The sequence below is a fragment of the Notothenia rossii genome, assembly GCF_949606895.1.
Source record: "Notothenia rossii genome assembly, chromosome: 11".
Lineage (NCBI taxonomy): Eukaryota > Metazoa > Chordata > Actinopteri > Perciformes > Nototheniidae > Notothenia > Notothenia rossii.
In genome coordinates this window covers 23,432,328-23,451,538 of record NC_136910.1, presented here as the reverse complement: position 1 = coordinate 23,451,538, position 19,211 = coordinate 23,432,328, and the positions used below count along the sequence as shown (strand labels likewise).

General features: G+C 39.5%; 2 protein-coding genes across 7 annotated transcripts in view; both read left to right on the top strand.

Annotated features, from left to right (window-relative positions):
- ccdc57 (coiled-coil domain containing 57) overlaps nucleotides 1-4,457 on the top strand; it is a 37,132-nt gene extending 32,675 nt beyond the window's left edge. For all 6 annotated transcript variants that reach the window (XM_079657681.1, XM_079657679.1, XM_079657678.1 and 3 more), the window contains 3 exons: nucleotides 1,163-1,279; nucleotides 1,671-1,830; nucleotides 3,625-4,457. In XM_079657681.1, coding sequence (XP_079513807.1) covers nucleotides 1,163-1,279; nucleotides 1,671-1,830; nucleotides 3,625-3,830 — 483 coding nt within the window. In that variant the 3' untranslated portion in view covers nucleotides 3,831-4,457. The remainder of the gene's footprint in view (nucleotides 1-1,162; nucleotides 1,280-1,670; nucleotides 1,831-3,624) is intronic.
- Nucleotides 4,458-5,784: 1,327 nt separating this feature from the next.
- fasn (fatty acid synthase) overlaps nucleotides 5,785-19,211 on the top strand; it is a 44,490-nt gene continuing 31,063 nt past the window's right edge. The window contains exons 1-4 of the mRNA XM_079657677.1: nucleotides 5,785-6,048; nucleotides 13,690-13,825; nucleotides 17,331-17,483; nucleotides 17,724-17,897. Coding sequence (XP_079513803.1) covers nucleotides 13,699-13,825; nucleotides 17,331-17,483; nucleotides 17,724-17,897 — 454 coding nt within the window. The 5' untranslated portion in view covers nucleotides 5,785-6,048; nucleotides 13,690-13,698. The remainder of the gene's footprint in view (nucleotides 6,049-13,689; nucleotides 13,826-17,330; nucleotides 17,484-17,723; nucleotides 17,898-19,211) is intronic.

Here is a 19,211-nt window from a genome sequence, read left to right as displayed (position 1 = left end):
CTCTACAAATCTATAATCAATGACATGTTTCCTTCCTCACAATTCCTTCAAAGGAACTTCTTTATTACGCAGTCAGGAAGTTATCTCTTACCATGTTGTCCCTCCTCAGATTCACCAAGCGTTGTGGTAACTAGGAAAGAGGGTTCATTTTAGTGCCAATCGCAAGCTAGACATGAGAATATCCTTTGCCCCTGCTGTCACTTATTTGATGACATCATTTGTGTAAGGTTAGGTGACTTGGACACTCTTACTTCCCCTTTGAAGTAACAGAATGCTTTCATCCAGTAGAGATGATAACTCCTCAACATATCTTTTCGCTTTTAATTTCAGAGAATATCAGATTTCCTTTTATTCGAAGCATTCATTGAAGTACATTTTTCATTCATATTTAAAATAGTAATTTTTTTTATTTGAGCATTCTGGCCCCCCCTAAAACCGCATAATGTCATTTATATATTCCAGTTTATGTACAAGTTATACAAATGTACATTTTTCATTCATATTTAAAATAGTAATTTTTTTTATTTGAGCATTCTGGCCCCCCCTAAAACCGCATAATGTCATTTATATATTCCAGTTTATGTACAAGTTATACAAATGTACATTTTTCATTCATATTTAAAATAGTAATTTTTTTTATTTGAGCATTCTGGCCCCCCCTAAAACCGCATAATGTCATTTATATATTCCAGTTTATGTACAAGTTATACAAATGGGATACATTATGGTCATTTGTGAGCTTGAGCATTGGGGTTTATGCTTAATCAGACATGATCAATCTCTAAATATATATACCGGTATATCTTCTCATTCTTGAAATAACTAGAACATGTTATATTCTTTTACCCTATCCATTAGCCTATTATAATAGTATTAAATAACACTTACCCCTTTTTATATGCAGAATAAATTGTGTGTGATAACCTGGATCGTTTGAGGCAAACCATACAATGGGGAAGCTGGCAAGGCACTTCGAACCAGAGTCACACCAGTATGTGATCAGAACTGGGTGTCATGGCCTTCTACACCCGTTCCCAAAGCTGCAGACAGCCTAAGAACACTCTGGGAAACACCTCAGAGGAAGAATGATCTTAGTGATGTGTACTTCTCTCTGCTACCTCAAGAGGGCTTTGTGGCTCCACTAATGTATGTGTCTTTTCAGGAGCTGCAGTATGCACTGAGACAGCAACACCTTCCAACTTCCACACACCGAGGGCCCTCCACTGAAGGGGCTGCTAACCCTCGGTTCCAGGGTCACACACCCTCAGAAACACCTGAGGTAACAACAGAGGGAATATTGGGTTTAATTGATATGCAATACTCTCCTCAAATTTAATGGATATCATTTGGTGAAAAATGTATCCAAGGTCATTCTAAAATATTCATAGTATATATATGCAATTCAGCATTAATATATTATTACCACTATATATATTGTAATATACTTATTGTAGTACAATGTCTTCATTTTTGCTTTAATTTATTATGTAAATATATAATTATATATTTGCGACATCTTGTGTTTGAATAAATAATTGTTTTCTATTTTTTTAATATATTTTTATAATCATTTCTATATTTATAATTTACTGAAAAAAAACAAAATAATATTTGTCTCTTAATTCAATAAACATGTAGCTGTCTTATCCTGCTGTTCTATTCTTCTTTAGAGCTCAAAGACCAAAGAGAAGACAGTGATCCAGTCTCAGGGCTCCATGCAGCTCTCAGGTGTGTCCAGGTCTCTGCTGTCCTCAGAGGACTCCCTGCAGTCCTTAAAGGAGCTGTGGGAGAAACTGGACCATGGATTCAGTTCATCAATGTTATCAGAAGGTAGCCCAACAGAATAACTACAGCTCCAACATACTAAACGTCTGCTGTACAGAATCCTAAATAACCCATTCTGAAATACAAGAGTCCTCACATAAGGGTAGTCTTGTGAGAAGATTCAATATTCTAATGCTATATTAGCATATGCATAATAGCTACAGTGTAGTTTTGGCAATGCAAAACTGAAGTCCCAGGCTCCTCCAACAGTGCAACATGCACTAGACTTAAGACATTAAAATAAATTAAAATAAAGCAAGAAAAAAAGAGACTGGTGAAAGGGACACAATGGTGCCAGTAAAATGCAGAAATAAGTCAACTGGATACATGCAAACAAAAGTAGAATGCATAAAAAACTGAATGTATGTATGTATAATGTATAAATAGATATGTAGACTGTGAACACGGAATTCAAAAGGGTGTCAGCATTCAGTAACCTACAAACAAGTGGACATGTGTTACAGTCCATCCACAGAATATGGCTTTGTCCAAATGCCCAAGCAGTCAGTCCAGTATGAAGGCTGCTGCAGTGGTAAGGTCAGTGAAGGCCACACAGAGGGAGGCTTGTTGCCCAATGTGTGTCTGTAGTCTCTGTCGGCTCTCCAGGGAACGGTTTCTCAACACGAGCTGCTGCCAGATCAGCCTCAGACGCAGTGATCAGCAGGGCACCATATCATAATTGTGAAACAAATCTGGCACACGGTTTTAGCACGCTTACGATAAGTGTCCTGACTGGGTGAAAGAGTTCATCACCGATATGAACCATCTGCATGATAAAAGACCCGATAAAGGTCCTCATCTCTGAGCCAAGACATACTGTACAGTGGGGTCATCCACCGATCCCAGGGTTGTCGGTTCGATCACACTTTCTCCTGTCCAAATGTCCAATTCTCCTTGGGTAAGACACTGCTACCATGATTGCTCTCGAAGGCTTGTCTAAAATTGCTATGTAAATGAAGCTATGTGAATTAAACTATATACCAAATATGTCTTATTTGCAATCACTTGAATGAATTGTATTCATAAACAGTTTAAATACAGTAAAAGTGCATTGATAAGACATAATGGTAATATTTGAAAAAGGACACCAGCTTTGGAATAGGGTCCCACACTAAACATAATTTATTTTAAACTATATATTTCTAGCATATCTACTATTGGAGAGAGTTCATTTATTATGCAAAAACACTTTAAAAGCTAAAAAACACCTATCACTAACCAAATATCCTTAAACTAATCCAACCATATATACTAAATGGTCCTAAAACATTAATTGAATTGGTTTTAAAGAGGTTAGATATAAAAAAAACACAGATATATGACAAAGGGAAAATAATGGTACAAATAAAATGCATTTCATAGTAAAGTAACTTGTTTAGAAATCTCAAGACTTGTTTTGTATTCAAGCTCTCACATATGTGGTTAACAACTGCATCAAATACTCACAGGGATAGACAACCATGGGTTCATCCTATTCACAAAGGTTCAGCAGCTAGTGAGGAACACATTTAACAGTGATGTTAAAGTATTCCTAAACAGTCCTGGATCCACACCTGTGTCCACATCTGCAGGGGAAACTGATGACCTGCTTCTCAGCCCTTGCCCTAATCTCACTCCAACTTTAATTGCAATCTGTTAAAAAGGAAAATAATGCAAGCTCTAGATTTTTGGCTCCATAATTACAACAATTGTAACAAATGTAACTCCAGATACATATTATTCCTTAAAGACATAGCTCCCCAACATTCTACACTGGGATTTGTTAGAGTGATTAAAATTGCATCTCTCTTTTGATCTAAGGTGAGGCTGAGCTGAGCAGGAGGAAGGCGCATGAGTCTGGAGTGGCGGGAGCTGATGGTGGTGCTGGGGTCCAGATGACGGTGGAGGGTACCCGGGCTCCCGTCTATAGTCGGCTCGCTACTGAGGTCCAGCAGAAGAGGATGCCTTCTAAAACACCATCGAACAAGAGGATGTGCAAGATCAGAAACTACAATGTGAAAAGTTGACACACCCAAAAGGGACAATCTGTCTGTAAACTTCTCATGGGGAGTCCCACTGATACTTTTATATATACTATGGCTCTTGAGGAGCTTTGTCAAGGTTAAGAAATTAAAACCTGATTATGTCTTAGATTACAATTTAGGAGCTTTTTTTAAGGCTCCTTCCAGCATCAGAGCTCACATGGCTGACCAGTTAAGGGACCACAGTTCAAATGAACATAATAGGTTTTAAGTGTATGCCTATTATCCTCAACATTTTATTTTCGAAATAACGTTTTGTCAGTAGTCTCCTTTGGGCGGCTGTGGCTCAGGAAGTAGAGTGATCCCACACTGATCAGGAAAGGGTTGGAAAATACAACCTTTTTCCCAGAATGCATTATTTTATGTTGGGTCTTTAGAGTAAAATACCCTTTTCTTACTTGATGTGATTTCTCAGAAATACAACTCCTATTTACAGTCACTCTCCTCTTGCAGAAATAGTAGGGGGGGTAATTGTTTTCTGCCACTCCAACATCACAAAGTGTCCTTGGGCAGGATTCTAAACCCAAAATTGCCCCTGTAGGCATGTCAAGCAGTGTGTTTTATATCTGTAAAAGTATTTTTAAGTCACTTTGAATAAAGCGTGAAATAATATTGGCTTTTAAATACATTACTATACATACTGTAAAGCAACTATTTCTACAAAACTCAAATTGTGCATTTATTTGGTTGCTTGCCTATAAAAATTATCAGAATCAGGTTTATTGGCAACCTACACACACAATGAATTTTTTGTTGGAAGAATATAATTTTAAAATCAAATATATAACTATTATACGTGAAAGTATAATAGTATAATTACTATTAATGTTATGTTAAGTATTTTAAAAACTGCTATTGTATTATTTAAAAAATAAAGGAAATGTTTAAAATAAATATAAATACCAAAAAGTACAATTAGAATATGATACTCTGAAAAATGTATAGCATTACATCAGAATTGAATGTGGAAGAAGGGTGGATGGATCGCCCCTGCTTCTTATTTTTAGCCAAAGAACACATCTGTCTGTTCCACTATTGATCCCTGGCTCTTCGTTGTAAAGCTTATCTCTGCCAATGCCACCACGGTGGGTCAGTAGGAGAAACACTTTCTCAGGACATCATGCTTTTTAAATGATGAACTGCAGTTACCCCAAGAAGTCAGACGAGCGTTTATGGCTACGTAATCACTCAGGCCCCGCCTTTTAATCACCCTATCTCGGAAAAGCCCTCCCTCCTGTTTTGTGATTGGATGAAACCTCACAATCGTTCTCAGTGATTGGTTACTCACCTGTCAATCCAGGAAACTTTGATATGTGCACTTCTGACGACGCAGGTCTGTACATTCAAGTTCGATGTAGTATTATGAAATGTTAAATTAAATATGAACTTGATAAAGGTTAACAACCTTTCGTTCTGATTAAAACGTATGCGGTTTTTTTCTCTGAATCCTGCACAGTATTTCGAAAGTCTCGCGCAGGACATAAATGTTTCACAGTTCCACGTGACACACTGTCTTCTTTTAATCTGCAATGAATGCCCCTTTACGTTTTGATCTTTGCAAGGGCTTAAAAATATTAATAATAATAATAATAATACATTATATTTCTATAGCGCTTTTCTTGAACCCATACATCTAGGCTACGTCAGTTAATACAATGTAAATACAGTGTGGTATGTTGGTTAACAGCATTTGTTGCACCCAACCCAACATTCCCCCATCATCCATGCAAGGTTGCTGCAACTGGCCGATAATAATACATACAGCTCGCCAATACAATACAAAATAATGCATCTAGTGTAACCGTAAGAATATTTGATACGTTATTGGATTATTAAGGCACATTTCCTGTCATATTGTAAAGTGTGATGTAGCGGGGCGGAGCGAGGATGGTGCCGGCTAGAGAATGAACTTTAATAACCCCGACTCCTTTTTTTTTGTGCTCTCTGTGACTACTGGGGCGTTCAGCGAGATGCTCCGCTACTGACTGGATCCGCGAGCCCTGCCTCTTTTTTCATTGGACTGTGCGGCCAGACCAAGCTGTCAGCCCATGTGGCGTGGCCAGGCAGAATGTAACACATTTCAATTCATCTGAGAAAAAGCGTGAGAGAAGCACAGAGGCTTACGGAAACCTTACACAGAGTGAAAGGACAGAGACATTCCCCCCTACGGTTACAGTCAGAGGAGCACCTCCTGGATACACGGGTAAGCTAACGTTGCTAACAGCTATTAGCTGCTTGTGTTCGGATGCTATTGCGTGACTTTATTTCTTATTTCGACACGGAACAATAGTGTCTTACACCAAACAAAGGCTGCCGGTTTACTGTGCCTTTGCTTTTCGAAACCCCGATTTTTTACAGGGCTATATCAAAAAGCAAATAATCGTGACTCGGCACTTTAGGAACTAGTCTTTCATCTTTATGTCGGTGCATCATTCAACTCCACATTATCCTACAGCTATTTGAATGCTGCTTATTCTCAATAGCATGCATTTTTTATGAGATATAAACAATTTCTTTAAACACAAAAAAAAGAGATGTATTCAGAGTTGGTCATCAGGGCATTTCCATAGTTTTTAATTGTATCGTTATTTATTGTAATACTGATGATGTTGCTGTCAGATGCTGCACTGGTGCTTCCCTTCCCTCCGTAGAGCTTTGCCCTGCGTGAAGACTTGCAGGTCACTGAGGCTAGCAGCCATCCTGTACCTTAGCTGTACTAGCTCAAGTGCCTGTGTGATTTATTTGTAACACCCAAATTGTAAATTGTCAGCTCATTTGTTGTGTTACTGTAGAGCATTGTTGCTGGATAAACAAAAAAAGACCCTTGTATTGAAAAGGGCGTATCATTTGGTACGGAGAGTAGACTACATGGCCAACTGCTGAATTTCACTAGTTATAATATTGTTTGAAAATGATGTTAATATGTGTCATACCCACATTTTAAGATGGTGCTCATCCTAACAAAGCACACATAATAACGGGGAAGACTAAATATTGCCTTGCAACTCAGTGTGTCTGTGTATTTAAGCAGCGATAACAATAGATAAGAAGTTGATCTTATATTTGAAAGCAATACAGAATGCTTGAGAGCCTTACTGCATTACATTATTTTCACTTTAAATTGTCACCTGGTGCCTGAATATGCTGTTTTCCTTTAAACAAATTAAAACATTTACACAATAAATGTGTCCCTACATATTCACCAGAATGCATGAAATGAAGAGAAATGGCTGAATTAAAGCTACAAATGAATGATGACAAAAGGTAAATAGGTCCAGTGTAGTTTGCTAACTTTTACATGTGGTTGAGGAATTTGCTGTGTCAGTGGTGGTTGGGGGCTGGCAATGACTAGAAGTGGATGGAAAGTCCACCATCTTTGAGCATTTGATACAAAAATATCTGACTTTGCATTTGGAACTGCATTAAGATCTTTGTGGCATGGATTTAACAATTTGCTGGAAACATTTGTCAAGAGACTTTGGTCGATATTGACATTATAGCATCATGTGGTTGCTGTAGATTTGTTGGCTGAACATCTGGGATGCAACGTCATTGTTCCACCACATGCAAAAAGTCACCAAATAGATTGAAATAAGTTAAATGGGTAGTCAATTTGAGTAGTGGGAAGTACTTGTCATGTCCAACAATCAGTCAGCGATGATTACATCTCAATTACATGGCAAGTTATTCTGCTGGAAGTATCCTGAGAGTGGTGCAGTGATGACATCTTTTTGGGGAAGGGCTCCCTCCATAAAAGCAATGGGATATATTCATTGGTTTTTGGAATAATGCAGAAAATAAGCTCTGTGGCAAACACATATTTATGATACTTACATGTTTTGCTCAGCAGGATAATCTCCATTTATAAACACCACCTATGATTGGTAAAGCCTAAGTGCATTTTTCAGAACTTAAAGGTGGGGTATGTAATTTATTTCAGAAACACTTATATTCTATCGAATGCTCTTAACATCCCGATAGCAATGAATATATTAAATGCTTTAAATAAATTTCATCTGCGGACGCCGTAGCGCTGTAAAAAGCACGACCAATCATCTGAGCCGGCCCGGCTAAAATAACTGGATAGCCTACCTGCCTGTCAGCCTTCCATCTGTGCACAAATTCTAGCGCACTCGAGCTGGTTTCTCCAAAATTACCTACCCCACCTTTAAAAGCTAATGATAGGCTATAAAAAAACTAAATCAGTCGCTTGGCTGTCCATCAACACCGCTAAGCTAATTAGTTAATGTGCGTCTTGATGAAGTTTAGTAGTCTTATTTTATCACTTCTTAGCAACCACCATTCTTATGACACATACAGTGGAAGCTTTAGACAGTGTTCAGTATTTATTGACATATTTTCTGTCGTAGAATATAACGCTATCTCTTCAGCTTGTGTTAACCACAGGCCCGATTTAAAGCATATAACCAAATATATGTTCCAAAAACCATTGTCTTCGAGCGAGGGAACCAAATGTGGTAAAATGCTGACTAATTTCCGGGTCTTGGGACTCAATCCTGTCCAACTCTATTAGAAAATGGGTACACTTATAAAGGAATGGAAATGCTCAGTAACAATTCATTTGTGCTGTCATGTTAAAATGATGCTTTATTAGTTCCAAGGCCTAAAGGCAGGAAAGAAAAAATCCCCCAAAGCACTACACCGCCAATACCGGCCTAACATGCTAATACAAGGCAGGATGCGTGCTTGCTTTCATGTTGTTAACACCAAAGTGGTGCTGCAGAAACTAAGACCCTGCCAAACTGGTCAAACCAATATCCTTTTCACTCATTTTGGAGAACCTGTGTTACTTGCAGCCTTTGTTTCTTGTTGTTTTCTGACATGCTTGTTGTTCTGCTGCTATTGCTCCACGGGGGGCCAACGTGTTGTGAGATGCTCTCCTGCATGCCTCGGTCGTAGCATGTGCTTATTAGAGACACTGTTGCCATACTATTAGCTCAAACCACCCTAGCAATTCTCCACTGACTTCACCATCAACCAGACTTTCTTTGCACACATAACTGCAGCTCATTGGATGTTGTCTCCTTTGTGCACCATTCTCTGTAAACCCTAGAGAAAATCCCAGTTTTTGAACATTGAAATACTGAAACGTTGACTTTATTTAAATGTATTATGTCAAAACATTTCACAAAACTGTATTAGATTTGTTGCAAGCAATAGTATTAAGTTTAAATACAAAATATTAGGCTCAACTTAATATTATTGCTTTCAACTAACCTAATACAGTTATGTGATATTTGTTGACATAATACATTTGATTAAGGTCAAAAGTTCAGTTTTTTCAGTGAATACTTTAAACTACAATTGTGTCAAAATCACCCTTCTTCCTCTTTCTGATGCTTGGTTTCAACTTCAGCAGAATTTCCTGACCGTGTCTTCATTCCTAAGGCATTAAGTTGCCGTCACGTAATAGGCTGATCTTATCTTTCTAATACGTAGCAGTTGAACAGGTGTACCAAATGGCAGGTGAGTATGTGTTTTGTAATTTAGATGTTTAAACACATTCTTCTCATGTCAGGTGGAGCAATGTAAGCTTTGTTCGCATAGCTTTTCTCTCTAGGAACACGTTTGTCCTCTTGACTTAAGAAGAGGATCATCCAGTATCGGTGCACGCAGCAGAGGAATGATAGAATAAAATTGCCAATTGTCTCTACTGTGTTTACCCTTCAGGCTCTTTCCATCGGGCTATGTTGCAAGTCAGGTCTTGTTGCTGGGTGAGCTCAGCAGTGTAATACCCAGGATGTGAGGGCTGATGGGAACAGTGTGCGTGTTGAGCAGTCCAGCTTGTCACTAGCTGATAGTTATTCTTATGCCTTTGGTCATGTGCACGGTGTTAGTGTGTGATCTGGGTCAGATGAGGCTTGATATTGATCTGAAGGTGCTACCTTAGGTCTAATCCTGGGCCTGTTTATGTTGGAGTCCAAATCCTTTTAGCTTCTGAGCTACAGGAGAGGCTGTCATAGTGTGATCATCCTGCTTCTACCTGGGCTTCATCACCACTGTTGCTTTTGTGTGCATTGCAATTCAAATCTGAAGGATTCTGACTTCTTGACTACAAGGGGTAGGCTGAGTATATTTCCATTTTAATAGAGGTGTTTTTCTGTTTTGAATTAGTTAGTACTAAAAAACAATTTGAATCTTTTGAAGCTGTTTGCTCTATTGGCTCCAAAAGGTGGAACAAGCTCTCCATTGAGATCAGGAAAGCTAGAAGTCTTCCATTGCAGACTGAAAACCCACTTGTTTACTTGGCACGTTGGCCAATTTACTACTGCCATTTTGTTTTATAAGTCTTGGTCAATTGAGATAAAAGAAGACATATAATGGTCTTTCTCAGGTGTATATCAGTATGTAGTGTCTCTCCTGGGACATGTATCCATGCTTTAATGTTCAAACAGCTCTTTATTTTTCTCATAGTGCCTGTAGTGCAGCACCTCTTTTCACCCTCTGTCTGAAACCAGAGCCCAGTCTGCTCTGATTGGTTAGCTGGCCGGCTCTGCTCTGAAAGGTCAACCACTGAGAGATGCCCCGCCCCTTAGATGATCACGTACAGCACAATGTTTTGTAGCCCTAGCCAATAGAAGCAGGAGTGTAACAGTGATGTCATTATGTTACAGAAGTAAGCAAAGGAGTCCAATGGAAGTGTTTCAGGCAGGGGGGGGGAGTGGGAGAGGAACACAGGGATTTCAGCCTTTTCAGACCATTTACATCCACACAAACAAATAGAACACACTACAGGAAAGGGAGCACCAAAATAAGCTTCATAGGGCCTCTTATTTTTTTATAAGAGGCCCTATTAAGGCCTTGTTGTCTTATTTGAAGCAGAAGTGCCTGCATGTTTCTTGCTTTTCTGAGTTTGTATCTTATAGCACTTATTTAAACTTGCTTTGGAGAAAAGCATTAGCTAAATTAAATGTAATGTAGTCTACATAGAAGAAAGGATGTGCAAATGCGGATTGAAAGTAACTTCTTTATCTTCCTTTTCGCGCGTGTGTGTGTGTGTGTGTGTGTGTGTGTGTGTGTGTGTGTGTGTGTGTGTGTGTGTGTGTGTGTGTGTGTGTGTGTGTGTGTGTGTGTGTGTGTGTGTGTGTGTGTGTGTGTGTGTGTGTGTGTGTGTGTGTGTGTGTGTGTGTGTGTGTGTGTGTGTGTGTGTGTGTGTGTGTGTGTGTGTGTGTGTGTGTGTGTGTGTGTGTGTGTGTGTGTGTGTGTGTGTGTGTGTGTGTGTAGCAACGTGATACAGAAGATAGGCCTATACCTTAAACATATTGCTAAATCTCATATATGATTAGGCCGCAGACTTCTCATATGGCTGCTGTTTTAGAAAGGGTAAGTGTACAGTTAGTTGGGGATTATTGCCAAATGGACCCCAAAAGGGTAATGCAGGACCCACTGTGGTAGCAAGAGTCTAATATATAACCGCTTTGATAAACCCGGCCCTGAAGAAGTCGACTCAAAAGCAGGAGTTGTGTTCTATTATAACTGGGTTGAATTGAACTCTGAACCCTGCATGCATACGCAAATGATGGGGACAGGGGGAATTGGTAATGCAGAGGATGTGTTGGCAGGTGACAGGCAGATTGTAGAAGGATGCCTCCAACACATTATTTAATATGAACATTCAAGATGGCAGTGTTTTGAGCACCTTTTCATTGTCAAAGATATAAGCCAATCTCTGTCTTTAAAATAATATTTGTATACTGTGCATATATGACCAATGATATTACTCTTTATATAGCTTTGGTGTTTAAATTGCTGCATATTTATATGCATAGATTTATTTATATACATAGATATATGCGTTGCAGACTAAAACCAGCTATACAGTCTCTGTTGCACAGAGCGCACTGCCTTGTTCAGTCACCTCAACAATAACATCCTTATCACTTCCTTATCACTGTATAGATTGTGTCAATTTGCAAGTCTGTAAATAAAGCCAATAACTGCTCTTGCGCTATCATTACAATCCATATCCTCATTTTGAGTCCTAGCCATAATGCAGTCCACGTTCACCATAACTAAACTTAAATGAATAAGCTATGTTCGCCTAGAAAAATGAGGTGCAAAGACAATGTAAGACTATGTATTAAATAGGTATTTTTTATATTAAGGATAGTTGCAACCATTTTTCAGCATGTTGAGAAGCAATGTAAGTTGTAAGCTGAAAACATTAAATACTGCATGATGCTGCATTATTAATTATAGCGCTGTCAGTTCTATGTTCATGGAATAATTAGAATGGATTTAGTGGTACCTGTATTTCTGTGATAAAACAATATTTATTTTCATCTTCCTTTGTGAAGTTTCTGTTATTCTCCATTACAAATACTGATAATGTTGTGGTAGTGTCAGACATAGAGCTAGCTTCCACTGTAGCCTCAGCTGCTATGAACTGCCCCGGTGACTTTTCACCAACATCACAATGTCCCCTCCTTGAATTCAACTTTAGCCTCCTATATGCTGTGTACCACTGTTTCTATTAACATCCAAGCTCACGTGAACAGTATGTTGTGAGGGAAGAGGTCAGGACGGCTGCTCTACATCGAGGAGGTGACATGCTTCCATTTAGAGTGGCTCTGTGCCAAGCTGCAAGCCCATTGGCTGATGGGCCAGGCCCTGCTGACACAAAAAGACCTGGCCTAGAAACAAGGAACAAAGACACACACACACACACACACACACACACACACACACACACACACACACACACACACACACACACACACACACACACACACACACACACACACACACACACACACACACACACACACACACACACACACACACACACACACGGCTATGCTCACTCATGTACACAGTGTATCCACAGACTACATTGTCTGTAAGTGCTCGCTCATGCATGCTCAGAGAGACTCCTCATTCCCAAAGCTGCCAGTCAACACCAACACGATTACATATGGTTCAATACCGAAACATGCTTAGTGTGAAAATATAGGCGTACAGTTCAGTAACTGCCATGAAGATCTTTTAGAATTTGATATTTCATGTTTTTGGGTGATAAAGAATTTGAAATCTATAGCGTATATCTCTTTCTACCGTCGACTGACTGTATTTTGTTTACAATGTGTCTGCGAGTGTTGCACTGATTAAATGTCACACAGTTGTGCATGCACTCACCAGACCGGCTCGGAATCAGCTGACTGGAAAGACAGTCAGCTGATTTACACAACATCAGTCAATTCAAATTCCAATAGATCTTAAATAAATGTTCATTTTAAGAATGGCATTTTAATGCAGATCACTATCAGGGCTGCTCGATTTGAAAACAATATTTAATTGTGATTATCTTTACTGAAATTGCAATATTGCATATTATCAAAGATATTGGAGAGATTGATATTTTTTTCCTCATTATTCTTCTTATCTTTGAAAGATATATTTAAAATGTTTTTTGTTTAGGTTTTTGAGAGGATCTGTACCACACAAGCTTTGTAATAGGTCTGTAGAATACAGTTTGTAGGCCTCTGCAGCCCCACATCATACAATCATTCGACCTTTTCTATAAACATATTTATCATGCAAATGAAGGGCATTCCAGGAAGTTGGCTTAGGAAATATGTAGCTGTTAAGCTTGTTTTAAATCGTTCCATATTTAGTTTTGGGCAGTTCAATGTTTTTTCAGTATTATCTTAAAAACATCTTCGACATAATAAATCCCTTTGGTGTGTTGTTGAGGAGTCAACATACTTTGTGTTGTCCTGGTAACGCAGGCTTCTTCAGCAGACAGACACGTTCACACTGATGACCGCAGTGTACACATAATGTGTCCCGCTCATTGTTGACATGTCCCTCTCTCTGTTCACAGTCATTCAGCATGGATGATATAGTCATAGCAGGGATATCGGGCCGTTTGCCCGAATCCAACAACCTGGAGGAATTCTGGGAAAACCTCATCAACGGTGTCGACATGGTGACGGAGGACGACCGGCGGTGGACACCAGGTAAAACCTCATAAAGATAGATCTATTTGATTGATTGGGTGAGAACTGCTTTTCTAAAAAAAGAAAGAAAGAATGTCTGTTTGGATGAATTCATTAGTTATTATTATTAGTTAGTTAAAAGGAAAAAAATACTTTCTGTATGTATAGTCCTGCAACACACACCAACAGCAGCTCCAGAACGACAGGATCTTCTCTTCATTTCTCCTAAATTCACCTAAAGTTAGCATTTCAAAATTACTCTTTTTCATATTTAAACATAAACTCTATTTAGCTGTAATGTCTTGTATGAGGGGAGAATTTACAATATATATCTTTACAGGCCAAAAATGTGAGTGTAAAATAACATACACCAAACCTTGATGCAAACAATGCATGTTTCGAAATGTTCAAACAAATCTTTGCATATGTTTTATGATGATTAAAATACATTCATCACGTTTCTTAGACAACAAAAAGATGTACTTTTTTTATTAACACTGAATTTGAACAGAAAGGCAGGGGAAAAGTAGCCTGTTTCTGTCCAAAGTAAACAACTACCAAAACTGCTAAAGCTGACTCTTTTCATTCACAATGTAGTACAGTTTAAAACAACAACATAAGCAGAATAAATAATGACATTCACTTCTTAAGATCATCACCTGTGTAGTGTAAGTTGCCAACATAGATGATTCTTCAAATCACTAACATCATTCTGACAGTTGCGATGGCCTCTTATCTCCTTGATAAGATAACCCTCTTGTGCTCACTTTGAAAGATAGCTGATTTCCCCTGTGTCACCAGAACAGCTCCTGTCTCAGCAGCTGACGTTGTAAACATTAATGCCGTCTGTGTGTAGATTTAAACTTGACCTCGTTATCTGTTGGCAGTTGCAGAGCTGCTCTAGAGACAAGTTTGGCCAGGCTCTGAAATGAAACGAAAAACAATACATATTGAATTATTGAATAGATACAAGTCTTAACAGATAGAGGTTCTGTGCAATTTTTTTTGAAATTATTCAAAACAAACGCCAACATTTTGTCACTGCATCAGTGAGCCATTTTGCAACCAAACCAGACAGTTATTAGAAGTTCCTGTAATCAGTTTTCTTTTGTCATTTTAAATCCAATGGTTATAAATGTAGGTTAATTGTAGGTGTTAAAGTAGATCTACTAGGAGTATGTGTTTGCATATGAGTGATAATGCAGCGTATAGCAGATGACGCTATTTTGTTTGGAAGCAGAAGTTGGATTAGGTCCAACTTTTGCCAAACAACGCTTTGTTTTTCTTCCCAGAGCCCTTTACGCTGGTACATTATACAAATGAATGAGGGGGCTGTGTGTTTTCAGATGAGGCTGAGCCATTTGCTGAGTTTAGCTCTCAGTGAGTGCTAGTTGGTCCCATCTTGATTAACGGATTTAGCAAGAAAAAGACAAAGTGCTGAGAATTTAGCAGCTGGTTTTCTCTCTCTTACTTTTCTATTTGACACCCTTGCCCACATTCCACTCTTTCCAGTGCTCCCTCACTACCCTTCAGTTGCTTCCTCTCTGTGAATAAAAGACCCATCCCTCAGATCCTGGCAACCATCTTAAGCACACATTCATGCGCTGAAAGAGCTGCACTGGGTCAGCTGAGACCACACACAAGGCATCTCGGGAGAGTAGGGACAAGAGTGAAACCCAGCACAGGTCAATGGCCAGAAGGGGTCCTTGAAAAGAGACAGTACAAAAAGAAAATGGTAAATCACTTCTTTACAAGAAATGCTGCTAGCCGGTTACAGTATGTGCAACTACAGGAAAACTGGTTAGCAGCCAAAGCAACAAGTAGTCTTATAAACAAGAAGACACATAGTAGCTTCTATTAAGCCCAGTGCCACAGTGAAGGTGGCTCAAAGAAACCTGAATATGGACTATTTTACTGCTGTGTTGGAAACTACTATTACGATACGTTCAGCATTGTGATCCTTCACTCTGCTGAACATTGTTTTTTGAAGATGACATGTTCACTGCATTAACTCCTCCTTATTCCAAGCTGGCAGGAGAAGAAGTCACAATCGGATCAACAATCTGAAAAGATTTTGTAGTCAAACCAGTAGCTATTATCCAAGTTAAAAAGACAGCCACTACAATAAGCTATGTGCAATCCAGCAGTTAGCCCTCCACATTTCGAGATTATAGGCAGCTAATAGAGCATTCTAAATGTCATGATGTTTTTCATATGAGGCTAGTGCGGCTGAAGATATTCCCATGCATACGTAAGACAGAGTGAGATTTTGCAGCACGTTTAGGAAAAAAGATGTACTTTGTTCTGAAAATACAGACACACAAGCACTTTAGTTGGTCTAATGGATGATGCATCTGAATAACATTCAAGTCAATTCCTAAACTTGGATGAAACAAACCATTAAGGGCATTAGTCCATGTTAGCAAACAGGTGACAAACTGTTTCACACGATACACTCCTCATTTAACCGTAAAACAACATACCAATGGTTATATAACCATCTAATATCTGAATTACAGCTAGTTTGTTACACTTACATGTTCTCTATACACCTGTGTCACTACTTTTATACCCCTTTCTACCAGCTTTCCCCACGTGAAAATACAGAAGCATAAGCGAGTCACTGCAACGTAGCTGCATAATGTCGGCTAGGTCCACTAATGTTGCAGCTTCTGCTACCTACTAAATAGTTGTTATTGCGCGTGAACATATATCAGATAATAACAACAAAATACGAATGTTTTTACAAAATAATACTGTTTCCATGTCCATTAATAACGCTCAGCATAACTGTGGGTCCCACACATAGACTGTATATATAAATGGACGTATTGTCCGTGACGTCACCCATGGGTTTCTGCAGATTTGCTGAGAAGCCCTTAGTAGGTGGAGTCTGCTGCTGCCGTCTTGACAGTGACATCAGAGCCTAACTCCCGCCTGCTCCAGCCTGATCCAAATAAGGGCAAAGAGGCGGAGCTGAGGCGGCATAAGATAAGTCAGATATTTAAATGAAGAATATTCCACCAGGCACCAACAAAACAAACACGTCCGAGTTCAAGTTGTGTTCCCCGGATCAGCCTTGCAGCTGAGCCCCTGTAGCATCCTGGAGCTAACAGAGCTAACGGAGCTAGCAGAGGAACAGAAAGCTAGAAGCAGCAGTCACAGCAGAGGTCTCCATCAAAGTGACCACGCCCTAATTTATGCAAAAACGTTAAGACCTAATATAACTAAAAGGGGCGCATTATAAAAAAATGCAATCCCCAATCCATTGTCATGAAGGTGGAATCTAACTATATACAGAATAATTTGTAATGCATCCAGGGGTAGAAACATGTTTATTTCTGCTGTAAAGTAGGGCATTTTAACATGGGGGTCCATGGAAATTCCTCCTTCTACAGCCTGCTTCTGCCGCTTGGTCCCACCCCCCCGAGAACATTTGTTCTGATACCGACTGTCTAGACTACATTACCCACCACCCAAATAATTCAGTTTCATATTAACTTTGTGTTATTTTTGTCTTTCCTAGGTCTGTACGGTCTTCCAAAGAGGAACGGTAAACTGAAGGACATCAGCCACTTTGACGCAGCCTTTTTCGGAGTGCACCCCAAACAGGCCAACACCATGGACCCCCAGCTCCGCCTCATGCTGGAGATCGCCTACGAGTCTATCGTAGATGGAGGTGAGGAAAACCGAGAGTGGGACAAGCACTGAAAATTAAAAACGACTGTCATTCTAGTGAAAGGGGGAAGAAATAGTTGGAAAGCAATACAGTAACCGTTCGCTTGATGAAGTGTGACTTTTGAATTTCCTCTGTGATTTCATTTCAAACAGAGCTCGAGTTATTAAGAGATTATCTAAGAAAGGGCTATGTGATGAAATAGAGTGTATGATCTAAAGACAATGCCATGTTGTGACGCAGGACTGAACCCAGCTGCTCTGCGCGGCAGTAAGACGGGGGTCTACATCGGGGTGAGCGGCTCCGAGGCTGGAGAGGCGTTCAGCAGGGATCCAGAGGAGCTGCTGGGCTACAGCATGACCGGCTGTCAGCGCGCCATGCTGGCCAACAGACTGTCCTACTTCTTCGACTTCAGCGGTACGCACACACAGCAACACACACCGACAGACTCAACTGGGAATGTGACAGAGAATTGTAAAACTTTACTCTTCTAATCAGGACTTTGTTATCACAACTATTCACCAAACTCTAATGGTGTCTATTGGGGATTTTGTGCCAAAACCCAAACTGGCCCGTTTTCAATTCGACTCCTACACTCTTAGATTTCATGACAGAGTGAGTTACGTCTGTATTCACACTCTAGGCTGAAAGAGGCTCCTTCCTTAAGTCGGAGGTTGTAAATACAGCGGCAAGCTTTATGACGGTCTTCCCTCTCTCAGGCAGAAACAGAAACAACGTCACTTTTTGTAACCAGTATTAGTATATCGAAAAATACAAAAATAATAATTAAATCTGATGCCTATGAGCTGCTTGGTCTTTGCAGAAGTCCCCGTTTACATACATCTTCATAATCAAATGCATACATTTACTGTTTTGTAGAATAGACACAAGTTTATAAGATCCTAATTTAAAATGTTTTAAATACAATGTAACCTTCAAGTTGTTTACAACTGTATGACAATATAAAATGTCTACACCTGTTTTTTCAATTTCAAGTGTTAGAAAAATATCACTTGTCACCGGCTTGATCTTCAATATCAGGATACATGTATTTATTATCCTTGCAAGAATGGAAGTAGTCATCACACACAGGGCTGCATGGGACAAATAGTTCCCAGAACAGTGTCCTTGACTTGCTTATATACAAGAGAGGGAGTTACACAGTCACAAGATGGAAGAATACCGGTTCAAAGCAGTATTCAATGTTTAGTTCAGGTTAGCTAAGGTCTGCGTAAGCAATAAACATGACAGTCATATGTCTATCTCCATAGAGGCCGAATCATCATGTTAATCGTTGTCACATAGCTATCATCTGCCTAAAACAGTTTGTCCTGACGCTCTTCTAGGTAATCATACATCCGGTTACGTACACAGCTACGTAGGGCCTTTGTTATCATGTGCTACTCTGATATTAGAAGAGCACATTCAGTATTTTCCCAACAATAAGGTAGACATGTTAATGTTTGCACGGAACAATTTCTACACAGTGTGTTGCACGAGGGACACAAACAGCGTTGCACATGTTAGGGTAACTGTTGGTCAGGACAGATACAGACTTCCTGTTGGACAGTTGAATGACTTCCTGTTGGAGGGTTTACTAACTCCCACTTCCCACTTGTTGGTTTGGAACGGCACTTACTGTAATGTGTTAGACCTGCCCTGCTACATAAATGCACATCTGGATCCAATGCTGCCCCCAAGTGGCCTGATATCTTTCAGTTCAGAGTACTT